General features: G+C 53.4%; 1 protein-coding gene across 1 annotated transcript in view; it reads right to left on the minus strand.

The window, feature by feature from the left end:
• Positions 1–11,615: 11,615 nt before the first annotated feature.
• DNAAF8 (dynein axonemal assembly factor 8) overlaps positions 11,616–24,993 on the minus strand; it is an 86,919-nt gene continuing 73,541 nt past the window's right edge. The window contains exons 28-32 of the mRNA XM_086622180.1: positions 23,705–23,825; positions 20,885–21,102; positions 19,224–19,309; positions 14,883–14,952; positions 11,616–11,780 (exon numbers count right to left, since the gene is read on the minus strand). Coding sequence (XP_086478306.1) covers positions 11,703–11,780; positions 14,883–14,952; positions 19,224–19,309; positions 20,885–21,102; positions 23,705–23,825 — 573 coding nt within the window. The 3' untranslated portion in view covers positions 11,616–11,702. The remainder of the gene's footprint in view (positions 11,781–14,882; positions 14,953–19,223; positions 19,310–20,884; positions 21,103–23,704; positions 23,826–24,993) is intronic.

The raw sequence follows: 24,993 nt of genomic DNA on the forward strand, positions 1-24,993 counted from the left end.
CGGCGGTGCCAGCCAGCCGGCGGGTCGGCCGCTGGGGTCCTGCCGCGGTGACGGCATCCCCGTGTCCCCTCTGCAGACACTTTGTGCCCAGGGACTGGGCGAGATGGTGGTGGCACGTGTCTGCGCCAGCCCGCACAATGTGGGGAGCAGAGGAGGGGGCTCGGAGCGGCCTCCTGAAGGTCACCCGTGCCGTCCCCATCGCCCCTCCTGGCTGCCACCCCTTCCCCAAAGCCTGGTCACCCTCTCCTGGGGCTGGCGGGGAGGTGGCAGCAGGGTCACCCCCCCAGGCTGGTTGGGGGGGTGGTGGCAGGAGCCGCTGGTGGCCCCTTAGTGACAATGTCACGGGGTGCAGGGTAGGGGGTCGCAACTCCCCTCCCAGTTTCGGGCACCCAGCGCAGGGTGGGGGGCTCACCCCCCTGCCAGGGTGGGGAGGCTGGTGTGGGGGGACACCCCAAGGTGGCAGCACCCAAGCCCTGGCACGGTTCGGGCTTCCCTCCCATGGGGTGGGTGCCATGGGGACCCCGTCCCCGTCTCCTCCGGCCCCCCAGTTCCCGCACAAAGGGCTATAAACGCTGTCCTCCTCCTCCTCCTCCTCCTCCTCCAGCAGTTTACACAGCAGGCGGGTGCCCGGCCGGACCCTCCACCCCACCACTGCCCCCCCCTCCCCATCCACGTGGCACCCACCCCTGCCCGTCGCCCGCCCGCGGTGCCAGGGCCGGTTTTAGAAGTAGCATCGCCCCGATGTAGAGACGTTAGGCGCCGTTTTTTCTCCTTTTTGCCTTAGGTCCCTCGATGTCCTCGATCTTTCGTGCAATAATGTAGAGAAGGGAGCGCGGCCGCCCCCGGGGGGTCGGTCCCACGGCGGGGTGGGGGGCCCGGGGGTGGTTTCTGTTCCCGTCGGGGTCGCTGTGTCGGTAGGTTGTCGGGTTTTTCTTTCCAGTTCCCTCAGCCGTCGGGTTTCGGACCTTCTTCCCGTAGGAGAGGCTGTAGTGTCACAGACGTTACCTCAGTTTGTCACTGTTAAAAAGGCTGAAACAAAAGAAAACGAAACAAAAAAAAAAAAACAACGAAAACCATAAAAAATGACAAAATACGTAGTTATAAAAGCAACAAAAAAATCCTCAATGGCAGTGAAGACTTTTTTTTTTCTTAAAAATAAAACCAAAGCGATGCTGTTTGGGTGGGGGGGGGGGCTGCTCCTGCCTTCGCCCCGCCATGGATTTGGGGTTCCCCCCAATTCCACCCTGCTCCCTCCCCCCCAAGCCCCGCTGTCACGGGCACCCCAGGGCAGGAGGGAGGGGGAGCGGGGAGAAGGGGGGCAGGGCAGGGTGGCAGCACCCATGGGTGGTGGGGGGACCCCAGCCACCCTCCTGCAGCCCCCTCCGAACAGGCAGGGCTGCCTGATACCAAATATATTCCAGCCACGTCCGCAGGCTAATTTCAATTTCCTGGTAATTATGCAAATGAATGTGGATTTAATTAAGGGCAGATTTCATTAAAGTCTTCTTGGGGAAAATGAGAACGGGGGGGGTTGGGGTGGGGAGGAAGGAGGGAAGGAGGGATGAAGGCAGCTCCTGCCCCCCCAGAAGATAAATGGCCACAGCGGATGCCGAGGGGATGGGACGGGATCCCGTGGGAGCGGGGGTCCTGCCTGCTCCCCGCCACGGGACCCCCACAGTGGGGGGGCACAGGGTCCCCAGCCCAGAGGTGGGGGGGCTGCGGGGGGCAGCACCCACGATGGACCCCGGGGAGACCCGGCAGCGGCATCTCCGGTGCGTCTCGGAGCCCGCTCCGGGGACGGAACCCTGCTCGTCTGGCGACTTCAGCACCGAAGGCTTCCATCTCCTTTCCCTTTTCCATCTCCTTCCCCTTCCCGTCAGGGCAGGGAAAGCGTTTCTTTTGACACGTGGGATAGTTTTGTGGTTTTTTTTTCCCCCCCCAGCTAAAAATACTGATTTGGCCCCGCCAAAAGGTCTGGGGAATCAATGCCATTGTCACCTGGCACGGGCCGGAAGGAGCCTCCCCTCCCCGATGGCAGACAAAAAGGGAAACGCTGCCGCTTGACATCCTGGGAAACGAACCGCTGGGGTTGGTTTGAGCTGAATTTGTCTTTAATTCCAAGTGAAATGGCTAATTTTATCCCGGCAAGGTCGGGGATGCTGAGAGCCCGTCAGTGCCGCGAGGACGGCGGCTGCTCGTCTCCAGGTGGAACCTTCGGAGCCAAAACCACGGTGGAAACAGTGGCTTGGCAAAGCCATAAAACCGGATCCGTCCCGAGCTGGGAAGGCCAGGAGGGCCTGGCCGTGATACTGGGCAAAGCTTCCCGCCTCTAATCTCATCCGGCCCTCGATTTCTGGAGGTGAATTTTGCCTGGTTTTGCTCAGAGATGCCAAGGGAGCCGCAGCCCCAGCTGAAATACCAGAGGTTGTGAGTAAAAATAACTGTGAATGATCCGCTCGTTCGGAGCGCCAACGATCAATGCCAAGCTGGCACCGCCCAAAAACCGCCCCCAACCCCAAGCAAGCTCTTTAAAAGGAAATATTTTGCCACCAAGATGCCGCTTCGGCTCCCTGGTGACTCAGGAGGGGCTGCAGGATGAGACCGGCCGCGGGCATCCCGAGCCGGGATGAGCCTTCCGCAGGCGCCGCGCGGAGACGTGGCGGGGCCGCGAGCGCGTGGCGAGAGCGTCCGTTCCACGTGCCGCTCGGGGCTGATCCGCTTTCAAGAGTTTCCAAAAATAGCGGCGGCATCGCGCTGAGCCGGGCGTCGGAAGGAAACGTGACTCGTGGTGCCCGGCGCCCGAGCTCGAGGCTGCCGGGCAGAACGGACCACGGCTCAGGGATGCTGCCAAGAATGGGGTCTGCAGGGGGACGGGCGAGGGAATCCCGATGGCTTTTCCAGGGGGACGCAGCTCGGGCTCAACCCCTGCCTGTCCTTTCCGCAGGGCCCCGCCGCTCTCTGCGTTTCCAGCTGCCAGGGAGATGACGGACAGATGTCAGTCAAAGCCCGGCCGCTGCCGAGGGCCTCCGCAGGGACGAGCTGCTGGATCCAGGCAGCAAAACCTGTCCTGAGGTGGGGGGAAAAAGAATAATCCAGCCCCGTGGCACGCGGGGTGGTTCAGCAGGGCCACGGCTGGTGGCAGACGGGGAGAGGTGACCTTGTGTGATGGATCCAGCCACCTTCGGATAAAGGGGGAGCAGAGCTGGCTGCACCCCCATCCCAATCCATCCCCGTCCATCCCATCTCCGGGGCAGGTCCCTGCTTGGTGGAAACGGCCCCGTGAACATCCCACAGGGAACGGCTCTGGGCCAAACTCTGCCAGGTGCCGGCTGCCTTTGCTCCAGCAGGATCCTGCCGGAGGGTTTCGGCACGGGGCACAGACGGCTGCTGGCATCTCCGAATCTCCAGGTTCAGATGCATTTTTTCTGCCTAAAAGTGTTTCTTCCCATGGAAATCCCTGTGGGTTTTGCCAGGGTTCAGCTGAAAAACAAGTGGGTTTGTCAGCTTTGGGAGGAGGGGGGGTCAATGATGATTTTGGGGTGCGGTGAGGTGCCAGGGCTCAGGGGAAGCACACCCAGCCCTGCACCCCCCCCGCCACCCGCACGTTGGGATACAGGCTCTGGCTCTGCAGGCCTCCCGCGTTGCCATGACAACCGCAGCATCCCAGCCTCGGCAAGGACACAAGATCTCCGCCATCCCCACCACCGCCTCGCCAGGACACGGGCAGCTCAGGACACCGGCACAGGCAGCACTGCCGCCCTCAGATCCTGCTGCCAGCTCGGGGTGCCATGGGCAGCGCCCCAAGCCCACGGCTGAGCGCAAGGTGCCATCAACGCTGGCTCCTGGGCGCTGTCCTGCATCTCTCCGAAAGCCACAGGGCTGGCAGCGGTGGGAGCAGGATGGGCTTTTGCTTTTCACACGAGGATCGGCCCACGGACAACTCACCCCGCCGCGGGCAGGTCTCTGCCCCCAGCAGCCCCCGCCTGCTCCAGCCTCGCTGGGTCCCGGCTGGCTGAGCGTCCCTCTGCCAGACACAGTGTCCCCAGGCTGTCCTCAAACCCCTCCTGGGCTGGGCTCCTGGATTGTGGACCCCGCTCCCCCAGGCACCGCGGCTCTCGGGGCAGCAGAGCCAGCGGGGTCTCTGGGACTGGCATCACCCCACGCTAATTAGAGCGTCGTCACGGGCAGCTCTTGCTCTCAACAGCCCTGCAAGACCTCGGCTCCCGGCCCGACGAGACCCCGAGCTACACCCTCGCTGACATCGGTGGCACCGGGCTGGGGAGAAACTGAGCTCCTCATCTCGGAGGCGGCGTCACCTCCAGAAAGGTCTCATTTGAAAAGCGTTAATATAAATTAATAGAGGCTTTAATAAACAGTGAATCAGCTGCTAATGGAGCCCGACTTGTAAGCCATCTGCAGCACCTCGGGGGTTAAAGGCATCCAGAAGGTGTCTGGGACATGCTTCAAATGGATGTTCATCACCTTGTAGCCCTGAAGACACCACCCCGGAAAGAAACGTTGGGATAAAAGGTGGCAGATGAAACAGGGAACCTGCCCCATCCCTCCGCCGCGCCAGAGGGGGGCTGATTTACGAGCATCACCCCCCTGGTGCCGGCACAAAAGCAGGAGGAGGAATTTGTGCCCCTGGGGCTGAAGGTGGGTGAGGACCCCCCAACAAAGCAAGGCCAGTTTATAACGGTCAGGTACATCCCACCTGAAGTGTTGCCACCCCCATGAGAGGGCACCCGTCCTGGTCACGGAGCAGGGGCTGGAGGGGTAACGGGACACTGCTCGGAGCAGGGCTGACACTGAAGCTGGCCTTGGGTCCCTCTCCCAGGGCTCATCACCCTCCTCCTGAAAAGCTTTTCCTTGTGCCCCATCAGCCCTTCCCCTGCCGAAGCTTCACCACTTCATCCCTCTGCTTTGCAGCTCTCTGGAGGAGATCTCCGCTCCCAGCATCCGTTAATCCCAGTGATTTACATCCCCTCCCTCAACCTCCTCTTCTCCAGCCTGAAGAAGGTGCAGCTGCCTCAGCCTCTGCTGGCCTCGCTCCAGCTTGTGACACATCTGCGGTCACTCGAGGGACTGACCCTTCCCCAGCCTGCTTTGCGACCAGCACCCCAAGGACCCTTTCCCAAGAGCCAAGGTCTAGTTTCCAAGTCCTTCTTGCTCCAGCCAGCACACAGGTGGCTTGCTCTGCAGAGCTCCTCAGTCACATCTGCCCTCAGGGGTGGTGTTCACTGAGGCTGGCAGGACAACTCGTACGTGGTGGGACACACTGGCTGTCCCACAGGATGCCTGGGACACTTGCTTGGCTTCAAGTCCAAGTGGACTTCAATACTCAGGCTGCCAGACGTGCTGGAGGTTTGGCATCAGAATACAGTCTATGGTTGTTTGAGAAGTTCAGCAGCAGATATGCAGAAGACAGTGGTAGGTCAGTGGTCAGGAGCTTCTTGGTGGTCTTCTAATTTGCCTCCTAGCACCACTGCTCAGTATGTTCAGGTCCATGTGTTTGGGTATCTCCCTTCAGGGGAGCACAGCAGCTCTGCAGGACCCAGGGGCACTTCAGTTGGCATCAGCTCTAGCTGGTTGAAGCAGATCAGGATTCTCTGTCTGCTTGCAAGGTCAGGAACTGAACATCATCTTGGCTGGCTTCCCAAGGGAGGCTGGATCTCATGGAAGGACAGGCATGGGGTCAGAGACCACAACCAGCACAACAGTCACATTAGTCTTACAGCAAACTCCTTGGAGCATGAAGTATTCAGCTCTGGGTCATTACCCAGCTTTTGACTGGAGACAACCCACAGCCATTCTTGGGAGCCACTTGTTCACGGCAAAGCCTCCTCTGCTCTACCATGGAGCAAACTCAGTCCACTGCAGACCAGATCTGTGGGTCCAAACAGCTGCTTCATGGCTCTCAGGTAGACCTTCACTGGCCAGTCTGCTTTGAGAGGGTATCAGCATCTTCATGCACAGCTGCAGACAGCTCAGGACCTTCCACTGGAGCTCTGGAAAGGATGAATCCCACACCCAAAGTCACTGCTCAGAGCATGGAAATGCAGCTGTCTTGCATTAAGAGCTTCACAGCCATGTGAGCACCTACAGCTGCGTAACACGAGCTAAATGCCTTCTCCAGGCCCCAGGCAGCGGCTGCCAGCTGAGGGCTGACCTCCAGCTGAGGCATCGGGCAGGGACAGTCCTTCTGCCCTGCCCCTCCTTCCCTCTCTACATCAGTCAAGAAAGTCCCCCAGATCTCAGTCCCAGACAGAACACCGCAGCACGGAGACCTCCACCATTAGACCCACCAGCAGCATTAACGGGGTCTGCCATGGCACACAGGGTACCTTCAGCCCAGAGTCAGCAAACAGAGCATCACCCACAGCAGAAGATGGTCTTGGGCAAACTGGTCACATGCACATCCATTAGAGCCCCATGAGGATCCTGATCTGCTATGGAAACTTGGTGGTTTTGCTGGAGGCAAGAGTCCATCACCTCCCAAAGGCCATGGAGATCTCAGGAGGCTCCTGATGGCTGGAAAATGGAAAATATCACACAGATCTTCAAGTAGGAGGGCTCTAGGTATAAGCATAGGAGGTCACCCCCAGACCCATCCATTCACCTGGCAAAACAGCCAGGCACAGCCCCAGGGCAGGAGGACAGGACTCCAGAGCCCAGCACAGCCCCACCAGCACCAGCTCCCAGGCCCTCCATGAGGGTTTCTATACCACTCCTGGCAGCCACGGCTGCACATGATTGGCCAGAGACAGCAGGTGGTTGGTCAGGAGTCCCTGCATCCCAGATAGATCCCAACCTGCCGCGCGTGGGTCTTGCAGCCAAGGAGAGAAGAGCCTGCTTGGTCTTCTCCTGCAGAACCTGGGTGCGTGATGGTTTTGCATGCTGGAAGTAGGGAGGGAGGGAGGAAGGGATTGATGATGGATGGAGGGATGGAGGGAGGGATGGATGGATGGAGACAGACATGATGCCAGGGAGTGCTGGCAGTACCGGCCACCCCAAGCGTGACCCTGCACCATGTGAAACCATCTGGACAGAGCCTCTGTCCTGCTTTACCGCAGCAAACCCAGCCGCTCTCTGGGATGGGGAGCGGCGTTGCCGTTGGGCCGCGGCCATGCCAGGGCCAGGTGAACCCACACAAGGCGCTGCCGGCACTGGTCTCCTGCGTGACCCAGTTAGAGCAGTTCGATGAGCTCCTCGTGCGCCGGGCTGGTATTTCAGCCTGAGCCGACCGCTGTTCCAACGGGTTTAATCACCCACATCTGAGTCATCCCCGGCCCCGCTCTGTCAACGCCCGCAGCCTTGCAGACAAATCGCCCTTTGTGCTCCTCCAGCCCCTGTCCACAGGGAATCGCCAAGTACCAATTAATCAGCAGCTCCTGCTGCGACGGGCCTGGGAGATGGTGCCCCAGGAAGATGGAGATCAAGGAACGGAGAGGGGCCGCTGCCCACTCGTTGGGATAGAGCTGGGACTAGAGCCCAGGTCCTGGTCCCACCCCAGGGAGATGATGGGGAGGCACACGCTTGCCCCCGTGGGGACCAGCTACCGCCCCTCACCCTGGACGCTGGCCTCACTAATGCCCGAAGCATTTCTGCTCTCTGGCATGGCCAGGTCTATTGCGTGGTGGCCCAGCAAGCCCTCTAGATGCAGAGACACCTGGAAATCCAACAGCAGTGGCTTTCAGCCAAGAGAGAGGTGCTTGTGGCTATGCCAGCTAGAGGGAGGCAAGTATTTGTGAGCATGGCAGGTGTGTAGACCAAGATCATCCAGCCTGGTGAGGATGGCTGATCCGGGGACAGCTCCAGCAAGTCCATCAGCTCCTCCTGCTTCCAGAGCCAGCCATGGGCCTCCGGAGATGAAAACCAGCACCCAATTCCTAGGCCGTGCCCATGCCCTTCCCGGGGAGGGCAGCAAATCCCGTTTGGCATGGAAAGATTTTCAGGCTGGCGGGTCTGAGCGGTGGTGTGAGACATCGGCGGGGCTCAGGTGCACAGGGCTGGGGCTGAAATGGTCCTTTTGGGGTGAACGTAGATGTTAAGGGGGAGGGAAACAAACCACAACTATTCTGGCCCAAATCAAATCCACCTGATGGGGTCAGGGGGTTGTTTCAATTCCAGGTGTCGCACATTTTCCAATCTGCTTAATAGAGCAGAAGTGAGGCTGATGAGGGGGTCGCCAAAGTGAAATAGCCACAAATTTTCCTTTGAGGTGATTAATTTTATTTGGGGTTTTTCCTTGTCATTTTAGTTCAGGGAGGGCGGAAGGGTCCGTTTGGCCAGCTTGTGAAACCTCGGAGCAGCTGCTGAGTCTGTGCTGGTGGCTGAAAGGGTGGCAGAGAGATGTCACCCACCTCTCCCGGCACAGGGACACCCACCCTGAGCCGGGAGAGAGGCAGAGCCGGAGCGAGCTCCCTGGGGATGAGCTGCCCTTGCAGCTTCCCAGCGGAGCAGGGGAGCGGATCGGCTGCCAGCCCAGCTCCTCCACATGTGAATAATTAGTTAAATTTGTCCTTGGCACAAAGGGGAACACTGAGCTAGAAAGCTACGAGGTGAGCGTGGCTCTCTGCTGCAGGGAAGAGCACCCAGCACCTCTCCATCCCTCGGGACACCCGTTCGCTCCGAGGCGGAGCGAAGAGCTCACGCGAGAGCCACCGAGTCCTCGGCGCGGTGAATAAATCCGGCACCCGGCGGTGCTGGGGCACGCGACGGGGAGCTGCTCTGCACCCCGAGGCACTTGCCTAGGGAAGGGAGGTGATGATCGGGTCGGAGCAAGGCAGGAAAATGGGAGCTGGGCACCAGGCACCATCTTTCTTATCGCAGGACCCTAAGGAGTTAACACCAAATGCCACCTCCTGTATTTTATCTCTCCTCCATTGAGGCAGCCCTGACACTGGCAGCAGCACAATGCTAAATTCTGATTAGCTCTGCTTTTCCAGCAAGAGGGGAGGCACGAGAGGGTGGGGAATTAATACTATTCTGCATAATTTTTAATCTAAATTCTATTTCTTTTCTTTTCTTTCTCTAGGAAGCAAACAATCTAGGGGGTTTTGTACTCAATTTCTTGCTTTCATAATCTAAATGAATTGTTTGCAAGTCGGAGCCAGCTGCAAAGCCGGCAATCTCCGATCAAATCTGCCTTTCTCCTGGTTCCAGCAATCATTAATTTGCTCCTCAGCCCTGATTAGCTAATCCCGGCTGCCTTGTGGGGGGGAAAAGCTGCGTGTGAGCCACGGCTCCCTCGGACGGAGCCGGAGCCGGAGCCGGGGTGACGGGATTGATTTCTGCAGGGTCCATGGCGCTCCTGGTTGTCAGCTCTCCGGAGAGGAGTGGGGTGCTCTGGGAGGAAAGGCTGGCGAGGTTATTTATGGAATGGTGGCATTTTGGAAATATCAGAGGATGCTGCTTTCCCCTGCTCCGTGCAGGGCGTGCCAGTTTGTTACGCTGAGGCTAATTAAGCTGGGCTTTAAAATAGGAACGGAAGACGCTGCAGCAGCCTCTTGGGCAAAACTATCTGGGTGCTGCCCTGTTTTTGTGATGTTGCTGGTGTGCTGGGGGGATGCAGCAGAGCTGTCAGCTCTGTCTCAGAGGGGAAACTGAGGCACGGGTCTCTGCGTGTGGATGGAGGCTCCCAAAGAACAAGCCTCAGCGGCGGGGCTGTCTGGAAGGGGATGTGGTACGGGGTGCCTTTGTGCCAGGCCCTGAGTTACTACGTGGCGCATTAAGAGCGATGGTCTCAATTCCTGCCGCGAAGCTCATCGAGCTCCTGCCTGCCGGCACGCCCGGCCGGGCCAGGGGTGTCCAAGCAGGACATCACCTCCCCAGGCTGACTGCTGCCAGCCACCAAAGCATCAGCTCCCGACGCCCAGCTCCCCACCATCCCGTTTTTCACAGGTCCGAGGGCCCAGGCCAGCCGGACACGGCGCTGGTGGCCCACGTGCCACCACGCTGGTTGGGTGCAGGGCTGCTGCTGTCCCCGCGTGCCCCCTTCCTGCACGCAGCTCCGCAGCCCTGGTCTTTCAGCTGCTCTCTGGCTGCGTTTTATTCCAACACGCTCCTTTTTCAGATCAAATTCCCCGAGTGCTGGGGGTGGATCCTTTTAATTTCCATTTGTTTCAAAGCCGTACATGGCTTACAAGCATGACAGAAATGCGCCTGGAGTGCAGGAAATGGCCTACTTAGCTGCAGGAGCAGAGCAGGCTTTTCTGTCCCGCTGACTCCTGAGACCCTGTCCTCCCAGGGGACCGGGGCAGCTGCCTGCTTCCCTCGTGGGCACGTCTTTCTGGAGCTTCTCTTCAGGAGACGTTCGGTCCCATCGTAAAGCCCAAACAGCCTGTCCAGGCAGAACGGTGCCGGGCAGCGGAGGTTTGGAGTGTACTTCCAAGTTCTGACACCAGACTGCTGTGCAAGGTCGGGGCAGGTCCTCTCTCCGTGTCTCCACTCACCCAGCTGACCGTGACAACCTTTTGTTGCTGTTTCAGGGCTTAGAGAAGGGAAGAGACTGAGGCAAGACCGGCTGAGGAAGCAGAATTTGCAGGGCCAGACCTGGAACACCTTTTGGACTTACTGGACGCTTTCAGTCTAGTTTGAAAAGGGACAGAGATCTGAGAGGTGTTGAATTCTCACAGTTGGTGTGAGCTGAGGAGGAGGACGACTCATACCAGGCTCTCACGGAGGGAAAGGCTGTGCACAGAAGGGGTTCACCCTGCCAGCAGCACCCGGAGGTGGGCTGGCCAGCCAGCTGCACGCCGCTCTGCCTTAACACCCCAGAGAGAAGGCACAGGGACTGTTCTTGCTGTGTCCGGGATGTCCGGAACTGGAGGCACACACATGGCTCAGTCTTTGCCTTACCAGGGCAGATAAGAACACGAGGCCTCCTGGGCTAAGAGTTTTCCCCAAAGGAGCTGAATTCGCCCAGTGGGTCCCAGGAAGACTGAGGACCTTTACGTTAATGCCAGCTTCCTCAGCGGAGAGCTCGCAGAAAGGACTCTGCTGAGCAGGAATGGTGCTAGGATCAGCGGCTGCTGCAGAAGGAGGAAGAAGAGGCAGGGTTGTGTGCCCACGGGAGGGCAGCGAGCCAGGGGTGGGCAGAGACGGTTGGTGACAGAGCTGCTGGAGGAGAGGCGAGTGAACATTAAGCTGTCCGGCTTTTAATCTTATTCAACGGCTCTACCTGGTGTACTGAACTCTCCAGGGATCCAACCTTCCCTCAGACTATTTCCATTTTATTTACTGTGGTTCTGTCTCTGGTTCAAAGAACACAGTAGGAGCAGAAGATGGAGTCTGTCCATAATGTCTTTTGGGCCTGGGGAAGATGGAGTCCACAAGCACCTGAGAGAACAGCAGCAGCAAACCCCTGTCCCTGCTGTCCCCGCATTTACTTTACTGTCTGAGTTTTTCCCAGCCAGAGGAATGCTCCAAACCTTACTCCATGAACACAAGCAGATTGTCTCTGAATGCATTCCGCTAGAAACCACAGCTATGGTTCAGAAAGATTTGTTCTTGGGCACTGATCCTTCCTCCCACCACTCTCATTTATCTTATTGATGCTAATACCATACTTCAGACTTTATGGTTTAATGACAAACAAATATCAGTGCTCTTAGAGGCTGGGAGTCCTCTGTGTGTCCATCTGCACGGATACCCACAGTGGTGTCCACCCATGGGCTGCCAGGGGGCCTTGACCATCTTGGCTAGCAATCCTGGGATTCAATTCGGTGGATGCTCTCAGATGTCAGGGAGTCGAAAAGGCGACAGAGCAGCTCTTCAGCCTGGGGAGAAAAGAAGGAAGGGGTTGGGGAGAGCTATGATTGCTGCGCATCGCAGAGAAACTTCTTTGCAGAGCTTGGTTCTCGTGCGTGCTGCAGGCAGGCTGCGCGGTGAGGATGTTTACTGGGTCGAACTAATCCCAGCACAGAGGTGGCTATGAGCTGGTCCCACAGCAGGGAAATGTCTGCTCGTTGTAACCGCTGTTTGGCCCTTCTCAAGAGTCACGTTTTCAAGGAACTGAGAAAATCAACAATGTGCAAAGTGCAGAGTGGGAAATCTGACTCTCTCCCCCGGCTGCTCTGCCTTTCCTTCCCAAACCTCACTCCTGGGCAGCTCTTCTGGCGTGGCTGCTCCACAGATGGGGACACCAGCTTAGCGCCAAGGGCTGCAGGACCAGTCTGTAATTCTGACTGTGCTAATGAACACCACGTTCCCCTAAAGCATCGTACCTGCTGTGCTGACATCCACCCCACACAGCCCTCGGGGCCCTCCTCCTGCCAGCACTCTGCTGCCTCTCCTCATGTGTTTTTAGGTCTCTTTAATAGGACTCCAGCCCTTCTGCCTGCTGCTGAGGGGCTAAGGATCCCGCCAAGAGCTGCTGGGATGTTTTCCCTGTGTCGCTTTGCTTTGGTCCCAGGTTTCAGCCATCTCTGCAGGGAGGGAGACGCTGGAGCAGCCATTGCGACTGCTGGCAACAGCGGTGGGGCTCCGGGATTAGCGCTGGCTGCCAGTGGAGGCTCGACTGCACGTCCGCGGGCTCCTGCTGCGGAACAGCTGTGCAGAGAGCCGTCTCCCTGCGCTGACCCGCTAGCGGTGGCAGGTCAACGGCGTACTGCGTTGTCACTGCGGGACGGCCACCCCGGCCTCATCCCAGCCACGCCGCAGAACTGCACGTCAGGAGAAACTGTTCAGCTACAGGACATCCCAGTTCTGAGGCTGAGCATAGTGGTCCCTGACAGCTCACTCATGGCTGCGGGGGTTCCAGCTTGGGTATGGACCACACGCAGGGACATGGGGAATGGTCTCATAGAGGTCCACGGGAAGTTCAACAGGCCCTAATGGTGGCACCAACAAAACATGGCTCTGTCACTTCCAGATGTGAGCCGGTCTGCTGGTGTCCCAGATAAGCCTGCATGGAGAGCAGGCATCTGCGGGGTCACTGCGTGGGAATAAGGAACTTCCAAAGCATGAATTCATCTGCTCCTGAGGCAGATGTTTCAAACAGGGCAGGTGAAAAGCACTGTAGAAACGCTTGCTTCTCCCAGTGCCTGCAGAAGGGGACAGGACAACTACCCCAGACGGATGTCAGCACTGAAATAGGCCACATTTAGAAAGCTGATTTATCATCCTATTGCCTAGTCCCAAATCACAGAGGGAGCAAGAGTGAAATTCCTTTTCACTTCCATGGCTCGACTCCACCAGTAAACGCTGCAGCTCTGCTCAGATCACGAGGATTTGAAATCCATGTTCGTTTAACCCTCCTGAACTTTGCCTGATATCATGTTGTTGCTCATTAGCTTTGACCTGGAAAGCCTGGCTGACATTCCATAAACTCATTAGCAAGAGATCAGAGGATCGAACATCGCTTCTAGGGACATCCTTTGAGGTACAGTCATTCCCTGGTGAGCTTGCTCCTCAGATCTTGCTCTGGGATTTCTAAACCCACCCTGAACTTTGGAGCAAAAGGCTCAGTTGAAAACAAACATTACTTGCAGCTGTGCTTCTTGCAACCCACGATGCACAGCGCTGCACCCACCGCTGCCCCAGGACTAGACCCGTGGTCTAAATTCTGAATGGCTGTGAGTAGCCCCCGCTCCCATCGGTGCCGGAGGGATTGGATTCAGTAGCCCAGGCTGCCAGGAGCAGGGAGAAGGGCTGAGCATATTTGCTTTTTCTCCTATCTATCACAGAAAGTGCTATAAGCCTCTTTCTGATAGGCTGATTCCCCACAGCCGTGAAGCAGAAGGGATTTTATGTCAGCCAGAGACACGGAACGTCCTTTTCAAAGCAAATCAGAGGACAGCCTGGACTCGCTGCCCTGTCACATTACTTGGCAACAGCCTGGCACCCTGGCAGCAGCGCGCTGGGCTGTGACAGCCCTGCAGCTATCGCGGAGCTGCGCAGGCAGAGCTTCCCTGGCACCGCAGCGCGCCATCCCAGCTACGCCCGGGAGAATTTTACTGTGCCTTAGGGAAAGCTGCTGAAAACAGCAGCTGTGCGACTTTGGGGGAGTTTCGGGGAGTTTCGTCCGTGCTAAAAGCAGGAATGCAGACTTCAAAGAGGGCTCTGGGTCTTTTAAGGCTCAATCCTTGGAGCACTGGTACTGAAGGCAGCAGCTCTGCTGTGTTATACGAGGTTGCGAACACACCTCGCTCTCCTGCTGGGTTTTCTTGGGAAGCAGAAGGGATCCGGAGGAGAGGCTTGTCCACTTGCTACCATTTCTCATTCTCCCCAATTGTTTTACACCTCCTAGGCCTAACTCTTCAGGCCCTATCCAAATCTCTCGCTTGTTTTGTACTAAACTTTGATGATTACAGCAAGGTATTTATGCAGTTTATTCCCATTAGCTGCCCACGTGTCTGGAGCTTAGTGTTTCCTTTCTTGAGACAAACTGCTGAGAAAATATTCAGCTAGCCCATCCCTAAAATGGCTAATGGCTTCATTTCTCCTCTTCCAATTGGGTTTGGGCTTCTGAAACAAAACTTCCCGAACTTAGGATGTGCACCAGCTTGGCAGTAGGGCTGAATGAACGTTTCCCATCACTTATTTTTGACAAGGATCACAGACATCTTACTAAGTGTTGATTCTTCATAAAAAGTAACTGACATCTATGGAAAATATTGAATCTTTATGAGTCTCCTGATATTTTGATTCAAAATGGTGCCACTGCTGTAATGTGGAAGACAGTCTGACAGCGGTTTTGTCCCACCTTCTACCATGTGCTGGGCTCTGAGTATAACCCAAGGCTTGGGGCTGTCATGAGGCACCCACCTCTGTCTCATACAAATTGAAATTTTCTTCTAAAATTCAATCAATTTCAACAAGTTTGATTCATCACAGGGGCACAAAGGTCACATATCCGTACCGTAAACTTCTCTACTTGCCTGTTTCTCATTTTGGGGATAAAGGAGATGCTGCGCAGTGTCCAGGTCTGACTGCTTCTGCCAACAGACACTGGGGGTAAAGAAAAATAGAAGCCAGTGTTACTTTGCCATCTAAGCTGTCAGAGGCTGCAGATGACCTAGCTTTGAGGAGGACTATGCTCTGTGCCAGCAGCTCTGGCCATGTGCATCTGTTACTGAACTTCTTTACCCAGATAAATCCTGGGTTTTACAAAGCTTTGTATAACTGGATTTGGATTCTTAAAATATAAGCCTTCAAACAAACAGTAATGACCTGTTGCATAATGGGGTCTCTGGGGCAGTGGGAAACACATATAAATGTAGATTGTTGGCTCAGTGCAAGGGTCTTTTTCTCGATGTGTAGATAATCTGTGTGTTTCACCCAAAACCCTGGACTTTCTAAGCTGCTGTCAGCAGCACAGTCTGCTTCACCGGTCCTTGTTTTGCTCTGCTCCACCTCAAGCCACACATGAGTTGACCACAAGACACATTCAAGAGAAATTCAAAGGCAAGGTACAAATTTCAAAGCTGTCTTTTAAACTAAGTCTATGCTCAGAGTCTTGGGCTTGAAAACTCTCCAGAGGCTTTGGAAACCACTCCCTGCTCCCTGCCCCCATATCCAGGTATTGTGCTTGGCAACAGTTTTCCGTTCAGTGGTTTTCAACGGCTCCAAAATTTTACATCTTGCGTGTTCATTTTTTGATTTCTACACCTCCTTTCCCTCCAAAGCTCCCGGAGATGAGCTTCCTATAGGGATAACATCACTCCCTGCTAACAGCAATTAACACTCGGTAAGAATGTTTCATCAGAGAGAAAAACATCCAGCTAAGTTCCTTAGCACTTGACTTTTGTTCTGATTGCACTACGTTGTCTAAAGCAAGGAAGGTACAAGGCCCAGTCTACGCTCCGATTTCCTTCCGACGCAGCCGGGTTTTCGGCGTGCTTTAGTCCAACGCTGCTTACCGAGTCCAGTCCAATGTTAACTAGGTGAGTTCCTAAATATAGTTGGGTCCTAATGACCTTATGTGCATCTGAACATACTTTTTAAAAGCTCAAGTAACCATAGAGGAGTAATCACCATTAAATCAGTGTCTCCTATTAAGGCAGCTAGACCCAGTTTGTCATGCGTAAAAAGCGGATCATGCCTTTCTCCCAGGAGTTGCTTCAAATCTACTTGTAAATTCTTCCCTCTGCCACCCTGAGGCTAGGAAATCTGGTGGTAAAAACAAGTTATGACAGGGAAAATTCAAATGCTTTATACTGGAGATCCAGGCAACCAGATGCTGACAGAACAAGAAAGGTAAGTCTCGTGTTATTTTCCCTTGTCCGTGGACAGGACTGTGTCACTTCCTTAGCTCTGGGCTCTCCCCCCATCCCCACTGCTCTTAGGCTGTGCTTCAGCTTCCCCTCACCTCTTCCAAACACTTACTTCACTCTGCCCTATAAGGTGCCCTTGGCACCCTCCCAGATCCTTCCAGATTCCTGCTCTGGCTCCACTCTTTGCAGTCAGTCAAGCTCACGGGCTGCTTTTTGTGCCCCTACCTGCGTAAATTTTGTCCCCTTCTCGGTTCCTCCTGCCTTTTGGTGCAGAAATAATGCCTTCATAGATTGTCCAGAGAATGGACAGAGCAGGCACTGTGGCTGCTGAACAATAACCACTGCCCAGTTATGAGGGTCTGTGTCCATCTTTAAGGCAACTGCTCTGCACAGCACACCCTCCAGTGACTGAGTATCTCTCCTCGATGTGCCACTGCTAGAGCTGGCTTAGGAGAGCTTTAATAGGCTCTGAACTGCAAGCAGTTATACCAGCAGAGCCTGCATTGTTCCTCTCAACACCTGATTCCTCCTTCTTATCACAGCCCATCTCTGACATCATATCCCAGGCTTCCATACAGATGGCAACGTTCCTCCCCGTGGCACAAAGCCTAAGTAATGTGGCTCAGCTGCGAATCAGCTCCCGGGGCTGTAAAATAATCTCTTCCGCCGTGGTGCTTCAGCAATGCAGCTGAAACGCAGGCCAGAACCTGTGCAGGTATCGGAATCCTGGGCCGTGGCACTTCAGAGCAAAATAAAAACACAGTGACAGCATACTCGGTACTAGAAAGGTCACGTGGCTCCTACTGATGGAGTCACGAGTGTAATTAACCTCAGATGTTATTCTGAAATGTTTATAAACTAGGCACTGAAGACGTCTCAGCATGAAGTGTCCTTATGAGACACTAGTAAAGTCAGGCTGGGTTCCAAAGATATTTGCAAAGTTGCTTTTAAACAGCACAGTGGCTTATGATACAATAAGCCTTTGAGTTTACTGCTGGCTAAAGCTGATCTGCCCGAGGACCACTGCCTCCCCTCCTGCCCATCCGTGGGCACACCTTCCTGCCTCTCCCCTCCATAAGCATCATTGATCATGAAGGCAAATTATGTGTTTTTTTGACGAGCTGGTTTTAAACTGGTGCATGATGACTACTAGTTCTGGCACCGGGGTAAGAGGCAGAGTGGATGGTGCCGTTTGGGAGTGCCTCGAACAGCTATCGCTTCTGCACACGTGCTTTGTGTGTATCCTTTGTACAGGCAGACACACTGGCACAGAGCAGGCTGAGGGGTGAGACACAGCTGAGACTAGCAGAGTCCACACCTATTCCTCCCCGTTCCCTTCTCAGCCCCTTGAACCCACTGAACAGCAGTGAGGTTTGCTCTGCAGGTGCTGCCTCGAGACTGGCAACCTTAAAAACATATCGAGTTAAGCCTACAGAAGAGAGAAGCACTGTGACTCCCATCAGCAAAAACCTACAAATACTTGAGAAAAGATGGTGGGGAGGTAGGGGAAGGGCTCTTTACATTAGTGTTGGGTGATAGAACAAGAGGAAATGGGTATAAGCTCAGTCAGGGGAGGTTCAGGTTGGATGTTAGGAAGTATTTCTTCTCTGAAAGGGTTGTCAGCCACTGGAATAGGCTGCCCAGGGAGGTGGTTGAGTCCCCATCCCTGGATGTGTTTAAGAATAGGGTGGATGATCTACTTAGCGATATGGTTTAATGGGGATTAGGGACGGTTGGACTCGATGATCTCTAAGGTCTTTTCCAACCTAGAAATCTATGAAATCTAGGAAAAATAAAGAGGTGGGGGATCCTGTATTGGCTGTCAGCTCCGCTCACATCCCCTCTCCCAGAACTCCCTGAAGCAGTGGTGTCTGGGGTTCCTGACAGCTCACTTTTTTCCTGTGAACCAGGGAAAGAGTGGAAGGAAACTCACTGGAAAGGTCTTGGGGAACTTGCCCTTTGCTTCCCCTTAGCACTGTATCTCGCTGGGTGAAAGGTTTGGGAGGTGGGCCCCAAGGGTGTGATTTTAAATGAATGGGAGCGATGTCTAAATGTTGTCATTAGCCTAAAAACACTTCTGAAAAGTTACTGATGAAATTCCTTCCAACTGTTCTTCCCAGCTGTGGCCTTGTGACTGAGCACCGTAACATTTCATCAAAGCATGAGAACTCCAACGTGTTTACCGACTCGACTGTTCAGATTTGATCCCCTTGATGCTTGCAAACTCCAGCATCCTTGAATTCCTTATTCCTGTCCCATTGACAGCGTTATCTGGAAGCCCTCCAGATGGTACAGCCAAAGTCACGACAGCCTTATCGGTGTGGCTGCCGAACTGCTCTACACCGAACGTGTCAGAAAAGAGACTCTCTTGGCTTCCTTTCCCAGAGGAAACCTCGTGCATGAACTACACATCTCATTGCCAAATACCAGCCCCTGTGCAAGGAAACCTTCCCTCTGGGGGACAGTGGGTTAACTGGCCTGATAATCATTCTATTTCACTAATCAGTCCCTGTAGAGAGGTTCCTGTTTGTTTTACAGACTTATAAACACTCTACCCAGCATTTCTGGTGATTTATTTAAGAGGCCGATTTTTGATTTTGCTCTCTGGCGTTTAAGTATTTTTTTTCATAGCAAACACAGAATCTGCTAAGATATTTCTCCTAGGAATTTTATTGATTCGGCAGGTCTACTCCCAACGTGAGCCCTTGTTTCAGAAAATTCCCCGTCCTTGTGGAATCATGCTGCCGAGCCTCGCAGACACTCCAAGTCCTTAACAAACAACACAACTCAGTGTTTAAGGTGCTGAGTATCGGACATAGGACTCTGAAACTGGGGAACACCCTGAGGTATTGACCCATGAACTTAGGAAGAAGGAGTTGCCTTTGAACGGCACCTAACCTCATCAGAGTCTGAACGGGAAGTGAATTACAGAGAAGAAAGTCAGACCACAAGCTCTCTAGCAGGGGGCTGAGATGGTGCTGTTGAAGCACTACTGTCCTCACTCACCTGTCCAGCAGGGAGTCGAAGCAAAGGACCGCGTTGTCTCGCTGCGCTGCTAGCACCAGGCACAAGCCATCCATTAAGAGGGAACACTGCAAGAGAGGGAAGAGCAGAGCCTGGGTGTTGCTATCCACTTGAATAAGTCTGTAAGCCTCGCTGATGAGCTGCTGACAGCACAGATAACCGCTTGGGCGCTGCGTGAGGGGATGAAAGTCACAAAGCAACAGGCTCTTTGAAATGGAAAGAGTGTCATGTCTGAACTGTTAGTTATCCCACTCCTATGGTATACTATTATTCCTGTTCCCTTCTCAGAGTGAACATAAGCAGGTTGCTTAGGTGTGTTATTCAGTCACTAAGTCTGCTGGAAGCAGGAATACGGAGATAACTGCAAACATTGAGACATTGTAGCAGAAACACTTATTACTTGAAGGAGCCCATCTCCCTTCTGGCAAGGGAAAGCAAATGCTGTAACGTTCACCTTTGGCTCAGCAGTGCCAGACCCTCTGGAAACACGCCAGCTCTGCCCAGAGTAATTCATCTCTGACAGGAGGAAGCGTTTCCATCGCCAGGAGAGCAGTGCCGCTGCCATGGCTCTCCTTCCCACACGCTGATTCACTTTGTCCTTCCTAGAGAGCTGTGCATGTCCCTGTGTGCAGAGGGATGGCATCCTCAGGGAGCCACAGGAGAAGAAAGTAGTGCTTAGACTAATTGGATGCTAGATGTAATTGCTATTCTATACAGATGTACTTCAAAGGGATGCTGTCAGTTTAAAAAATAACGACCTGAAAAGATCTTACCTGTTCTTCTTACAGATAACACCCAAGACTCTTAACTGAAAGGTTGGAAGCACAAACGTTTGTCTGTATTTTTTCAGAGGGACTGCTGTGTGTCTGACAGCCCTTTGTTGGTTGCTACTTCCAGTATAACTAGTTTCCCCTCCTTGTTTACCCCGCACTCCTGACAGCACTTTATTGCATATTCTACCTTAGCTTTGCCCTAGTAACATTCCTGAAACAGTGGGCTTCTACAGCAAGTGCAAAGGGAAAAACAGTTTGGGCCAGATGCTCTGCTGGTGTAAAGCAATGTGTCTGCTCACCCCAGGAGCACATCTCATGCTTAAGCCCCGTGAGCAGTTGCTCAAACCCCACACTGGACCTGCTGCTTGAGCTGTCAGCACCAACTACACGAGAAGCAAAATGAAATCTCTGCCCAGAACTCCAGGGCACAGTCCAAAAGGTGGAAGGGTTATTTAGTGTCGTAGAAGAGGATTAATGGGCTGCAATTAGAGAAAGGGAAATAGAAAACTGTATTTACCTGGAAAACAAGACAGGGTACAGCAGGAGAACATACATAATAACAGCAACTGCGCACTGGTGGGCAAATGGAATAAAATGTTGAAGGAGGATGGGCTGTTCACATTAAGGAAACGTTCACACATCCTGATGCCAAGGCAAGGGGAGGTACGGGAACACAAGGTGGGGACTGGCCAGCGAGGCACGTTGCCCACATTCCTTACCAGGGCATCAGAGCTCAGGTGCAGTGCTGTGCTAACACTGCTACCAAAGCAAGTTTGCTCAGAGCTAGCCCGGACACCTTAGCACAGTGGGGCATTAAAAGGCTCTTCCTTCGTGCAAAAGACGCAAAGCACGACTCCAGCTGTTTCATACCTTTGCTGCAACACTGCACTTCGCTCTGCTTAGTGCCTCAGAGATGCAGTGAGCTTGCGGTGCGTCCAGGACCGTGAGGCGTACTCCAGTCACCGTGAAATCTTTGCCAACAAGCTGATCAAGCAGTTCGACATAGGGCGGGCGCTCCGAACCCCGAAGGATTATCCCAGGCAATACGAGGCAAGTGGTTTGGCAGAGGTTATCAAGCAACGGCCGATCTGATGGGAAAAGACCAAAACACAACAGATGCTTATTTTATATCTACCCCCCTCGACTGCTGGTCCTCTAAGTAATTCTTCCCTGCCACAGACCCGTAACCGGAAGATCAGAGGCACTCAGCCATTGTTACATCGTTTGGGACGTTCACAGCACGACTGCTCACCCTGAACTGTCAAACTGCCCTATGCCTGCGTGTATGTATCTGCAGATCACACGACAGCCGTAGTGACCCCATTTCAGGAGTCAGACAAGGACAGCTGCTGGTTTGCCACAGGAGACACTATTCCATTTAATTTCTTCCAAGCACAGAAATCTGTTAATCCAGCTGCTTTTATAATCCAAAATGTAATTCTGATCAGCATACATAAGACTTAATGTATCTCATATTTTCCTGATGATAAATCCCCCTGCCCATTAGGCAGCAGCTTTGTGATAATTATTTGCCAAAAGGAGAGGTTTCTCGGTGTGCAAGAGCTACCTCTAGTGTTCAAGATGAGACCAAAAAGTGAATGATGTGTCTGGTTTGCTGGAGGCCCTTACTATATTGTGCCTGACAGTTCAGAGATCACGTGTACTTGCTTTTCCAGGACAGTAACTCTTTGAAATACATTTTCTGAGACATAAACACATCAGGGCTGTACACTGGTTTCCTTTTTACTCTGCTTAGGCATCTTCAAAGCAAACAGATCCTCACGCAGCAGGAAATCAGGGGCACGTATTTTGAGATTTGCTCCCAACACTGGGCTGTGCAAAGCTTGCAGAATACTTGTGCTCTTTCCACAATAAGCTATTTCTTTTTAATTTTATTTTCTGCAATCTCTTCTAAAAATCAAGAAGTGCTTCAGTCACAGCAGACCTGTGCCACGGGCCTGGTCCCTTCCCATCGTGCAGTTCATTAGTGGGGGAAATACCCTGCCTGTCAGCAATAGCAACACAGGATATCTGTGATTCTACACTTTGGACCGGGAACTCCTGCAAGTCTCCTCTCACTGCAGCTCTGTGCTCTGAACACAGCTTGAGCTGACATAGCCCACAGGAAGCCCAAGGATGCGATCACATCTCTGCAGCTACCCAGACAAGGTCAGACAGCTACATGCAGAAGGGCCTGGTCATCTCAGGAAGGTGCTGTTACATACACACAATTGCCAGTCTCTTGCTTCAGGACTCACACAATGGCTTGGAGATGTCAGTAACGTCGTGAGACAGGCCTCACCCCTCACTGCAGCCACCAGTTAAGCCTTAAACCTTCACGCAGTCCCTCTGCGATGCGTTAGTGTGCAATGTAAGAAAAGGAGCTTGCCTGAGGATTTGTGATCTTTGTAACGATCACAAAGCATGTGTAAGGCATAGCCCAAAGCCAACATAAGACAGTGGCAAGAATTCCTTGACAGTTACCTTGGGGAAAATCCTCCTTCAGAGCCCCCCTACACAAAAGTGACTCGGTGCCTGCCGAGCAGCTATGCCATCAGTAAGGCAAAGGCCTTGACTTGCCACCATCCTCCTTGCACTTCTACACGTGCTGTCTCATGCACCTGCTGGTATGGGGTCAGTGCCCAAAAGTCCTGTATCAGTAAGGGTTTAAGGTGGGATGTGATAGTCTCTAATTCTGTAGCATTTTTATCTGCCAGTCCACAACAATCTTGTGGTTTTACTGCTGGGATTAACAACTGCAGCAACTGGGTGTAGAACAGGAACATTTTCTCAGCTGCCCACCCTCCTGCTTGCCCGTCACATCAGAACTCAAGCTACAGGAATGAGAGTGACCTGGTTCCAAACAACTCTGCTCCCCAGTGAACACCACAGGGATGCTTTACCTGGTCGCTGCTCGTTTATACGGGCTTGGGATCAATCCACAATATCCCAACATGGAAGCGTCCCTACGTGTTAGCCACATCTCCTGACATAAATGGTGCTGCATCGCAGCCTGTGTTGCATACGTGCCTATCAAGCAAAACCAACAGAAAAGGCCCAGAGAAAGTGTAGGCATCTGAGGGAACGGACAGGCTTGCTGAAGCTTCGCCTTCAAATCAAAGTTAGACCAGTGATAACTGGAAGTCATTTTGAGCTGGCGGCTGCTCAGCAGCTAGTGGGAACTTAAGGAGGTCTCTGTCCCGTTTCTGAGAGTTAGATGTCCACACTGCCGAAAACACTCCCTGCATAAATTGTTATTTATCTACTCACAGAACAAACCATCCCACCATCGCCCACCCCTACAGTGTCTTGGCCTCTCCTGCGGCAGGCTTTGAATAGATATGCAAACCATCACGGCCAAGTTGGTGCTGAAACTCATTGTAAGAGTTCAGCAATGTGCACTGTTGCTTACACAAGCTGTGTTGACAGCGTGTTCTTCTGCTGGTGACAAGGTCGGCACTTCTGAACAGCCCCACATTTAAACCCATGAAAGCACCAGCAATAGAAAGGCCTGGCAGGCAAACAGTTAAATGGCTGGACTCCACTGGAGCTGTTCTTTGCAGCTCAGAGTTGTCTCTCCCTTTTGAAAGGACATCAATACCAAATCTTGCTGCCACCAGATGGTTTGTCTTGCTGTCCAATTAATCAATAAGACTCTCAACCTATAACAAGAGTTACGCATTTCCTTACCAAGACCGCATGGTTGCTCAGTGCCCAAGAAATCGAGCCGCCCTCCTGCTTCACGTTTTATGATCTTGCGCTGCTTGTTGATTCCCACACTGACTATGGGGTCACGTTTCAGGTTGTAGATCTGCAGGAGGGAAGGGAGGGAGAGAGAAGCAAGTCATGTGAACACCGTTACCTAATCAGCAAGGGTAACGCTTCCTAAGTATTGATTCAGGCAAGCTGTGAAGCTTTTGTTGGTGTTGTGTTCTTCTGTAATTGCCAGCCTAGAAAACACCTGCTTCTCTAGAGGTACAAGAACATTTTGCACGCATTCTTTTTTTATTTGGGCTTAATTCAGTCTGGCATCTTGTCATCTTTTTAAAGGTCCTGGATCCAGACATCTTTTCTAAGGTCTCTGCTCCGAGCTTTTCAAGGCCAGACACTCAAGGACTGTGAGTGTCTGACATATTTATCCAGTGCCACACTGGTGCGTAGCAGTTCCCTTCTATCTCTCAATGAACTGGCACATCTCTGTCTCCCAGCACAACACAGTCATGATGCTCTGGACTGAGTTGCAGAGGGAGAGTACCTATGTTAGCGAATCATACTACAGATGTGGCCAGCTGCTCCCAGTTCCAGAGTTAATCTCCTTGGGCTAAACTCAGCTGGGTCACCTCTGTGCCATGTGGACTTAGCAAAGCTCAAAAATTTCCATCCCTTTGTTGGGCATCACCCAATCATTTCATTTGAGATCAACATGATCAGCGTGGAAACGACATACAAAACCAGTCGAACAGTAAAGACTCATTATTCCATTTTAGCCATTGGCAAATTAGAGTGGTTTGAACCAGAAGCTACATAGCATGAAGGGCCAGATGAGCAGGAGTGGGCCACACCAGTACTGGTAGGCTTCTGGGCACAGCCTACAACGCAAGCCAAGCCACGAGTCCGAGTCCTTATGCCTCTGTCTGAGGGCAGGAAAGGATGCAGACACCCAGCAGCTCTGTAAACAGCGCTGGGACTTTATAGCATGAGATGTCTTACACCAGACAGCTCCACCCTTTTCATTGTGGACCAGCAATGAAAAGGGTGGACAGGGCACAAGGGACAACACCCTTGTCACACAAATAGGACAGTGCTCCACGCTGTGAGTGTGTGGGTGTATACAGACTCTGTGGGAGGCATTTAGCAACCAGCGAGTTACAATATCAGTGGTCTCACTTCATCTCCATTCCTGAACGCTACGTGAAAAAAGATATGGTAAAAAAAAAAAACAGCCTCTGGGCCAACTGTGTCTTAGCAACCATCAGTGA

The sequence above is a fragment of the Tauraco erythrolophus genome, chromosome 17 (genome assembly GCF_009769465.1).
Source record: "Tauraco erythrolophus isolate bTauEry1 chromosome 17, bTauEry1.pri, whole genome shotgun sequence".
Classification (NCBI taxonomy): Eukaryota; Metazoa; Chordata; class Aves; order Musophagiformes; family Musophagidae; genus Tauraco; species Tauraco erythrolophus.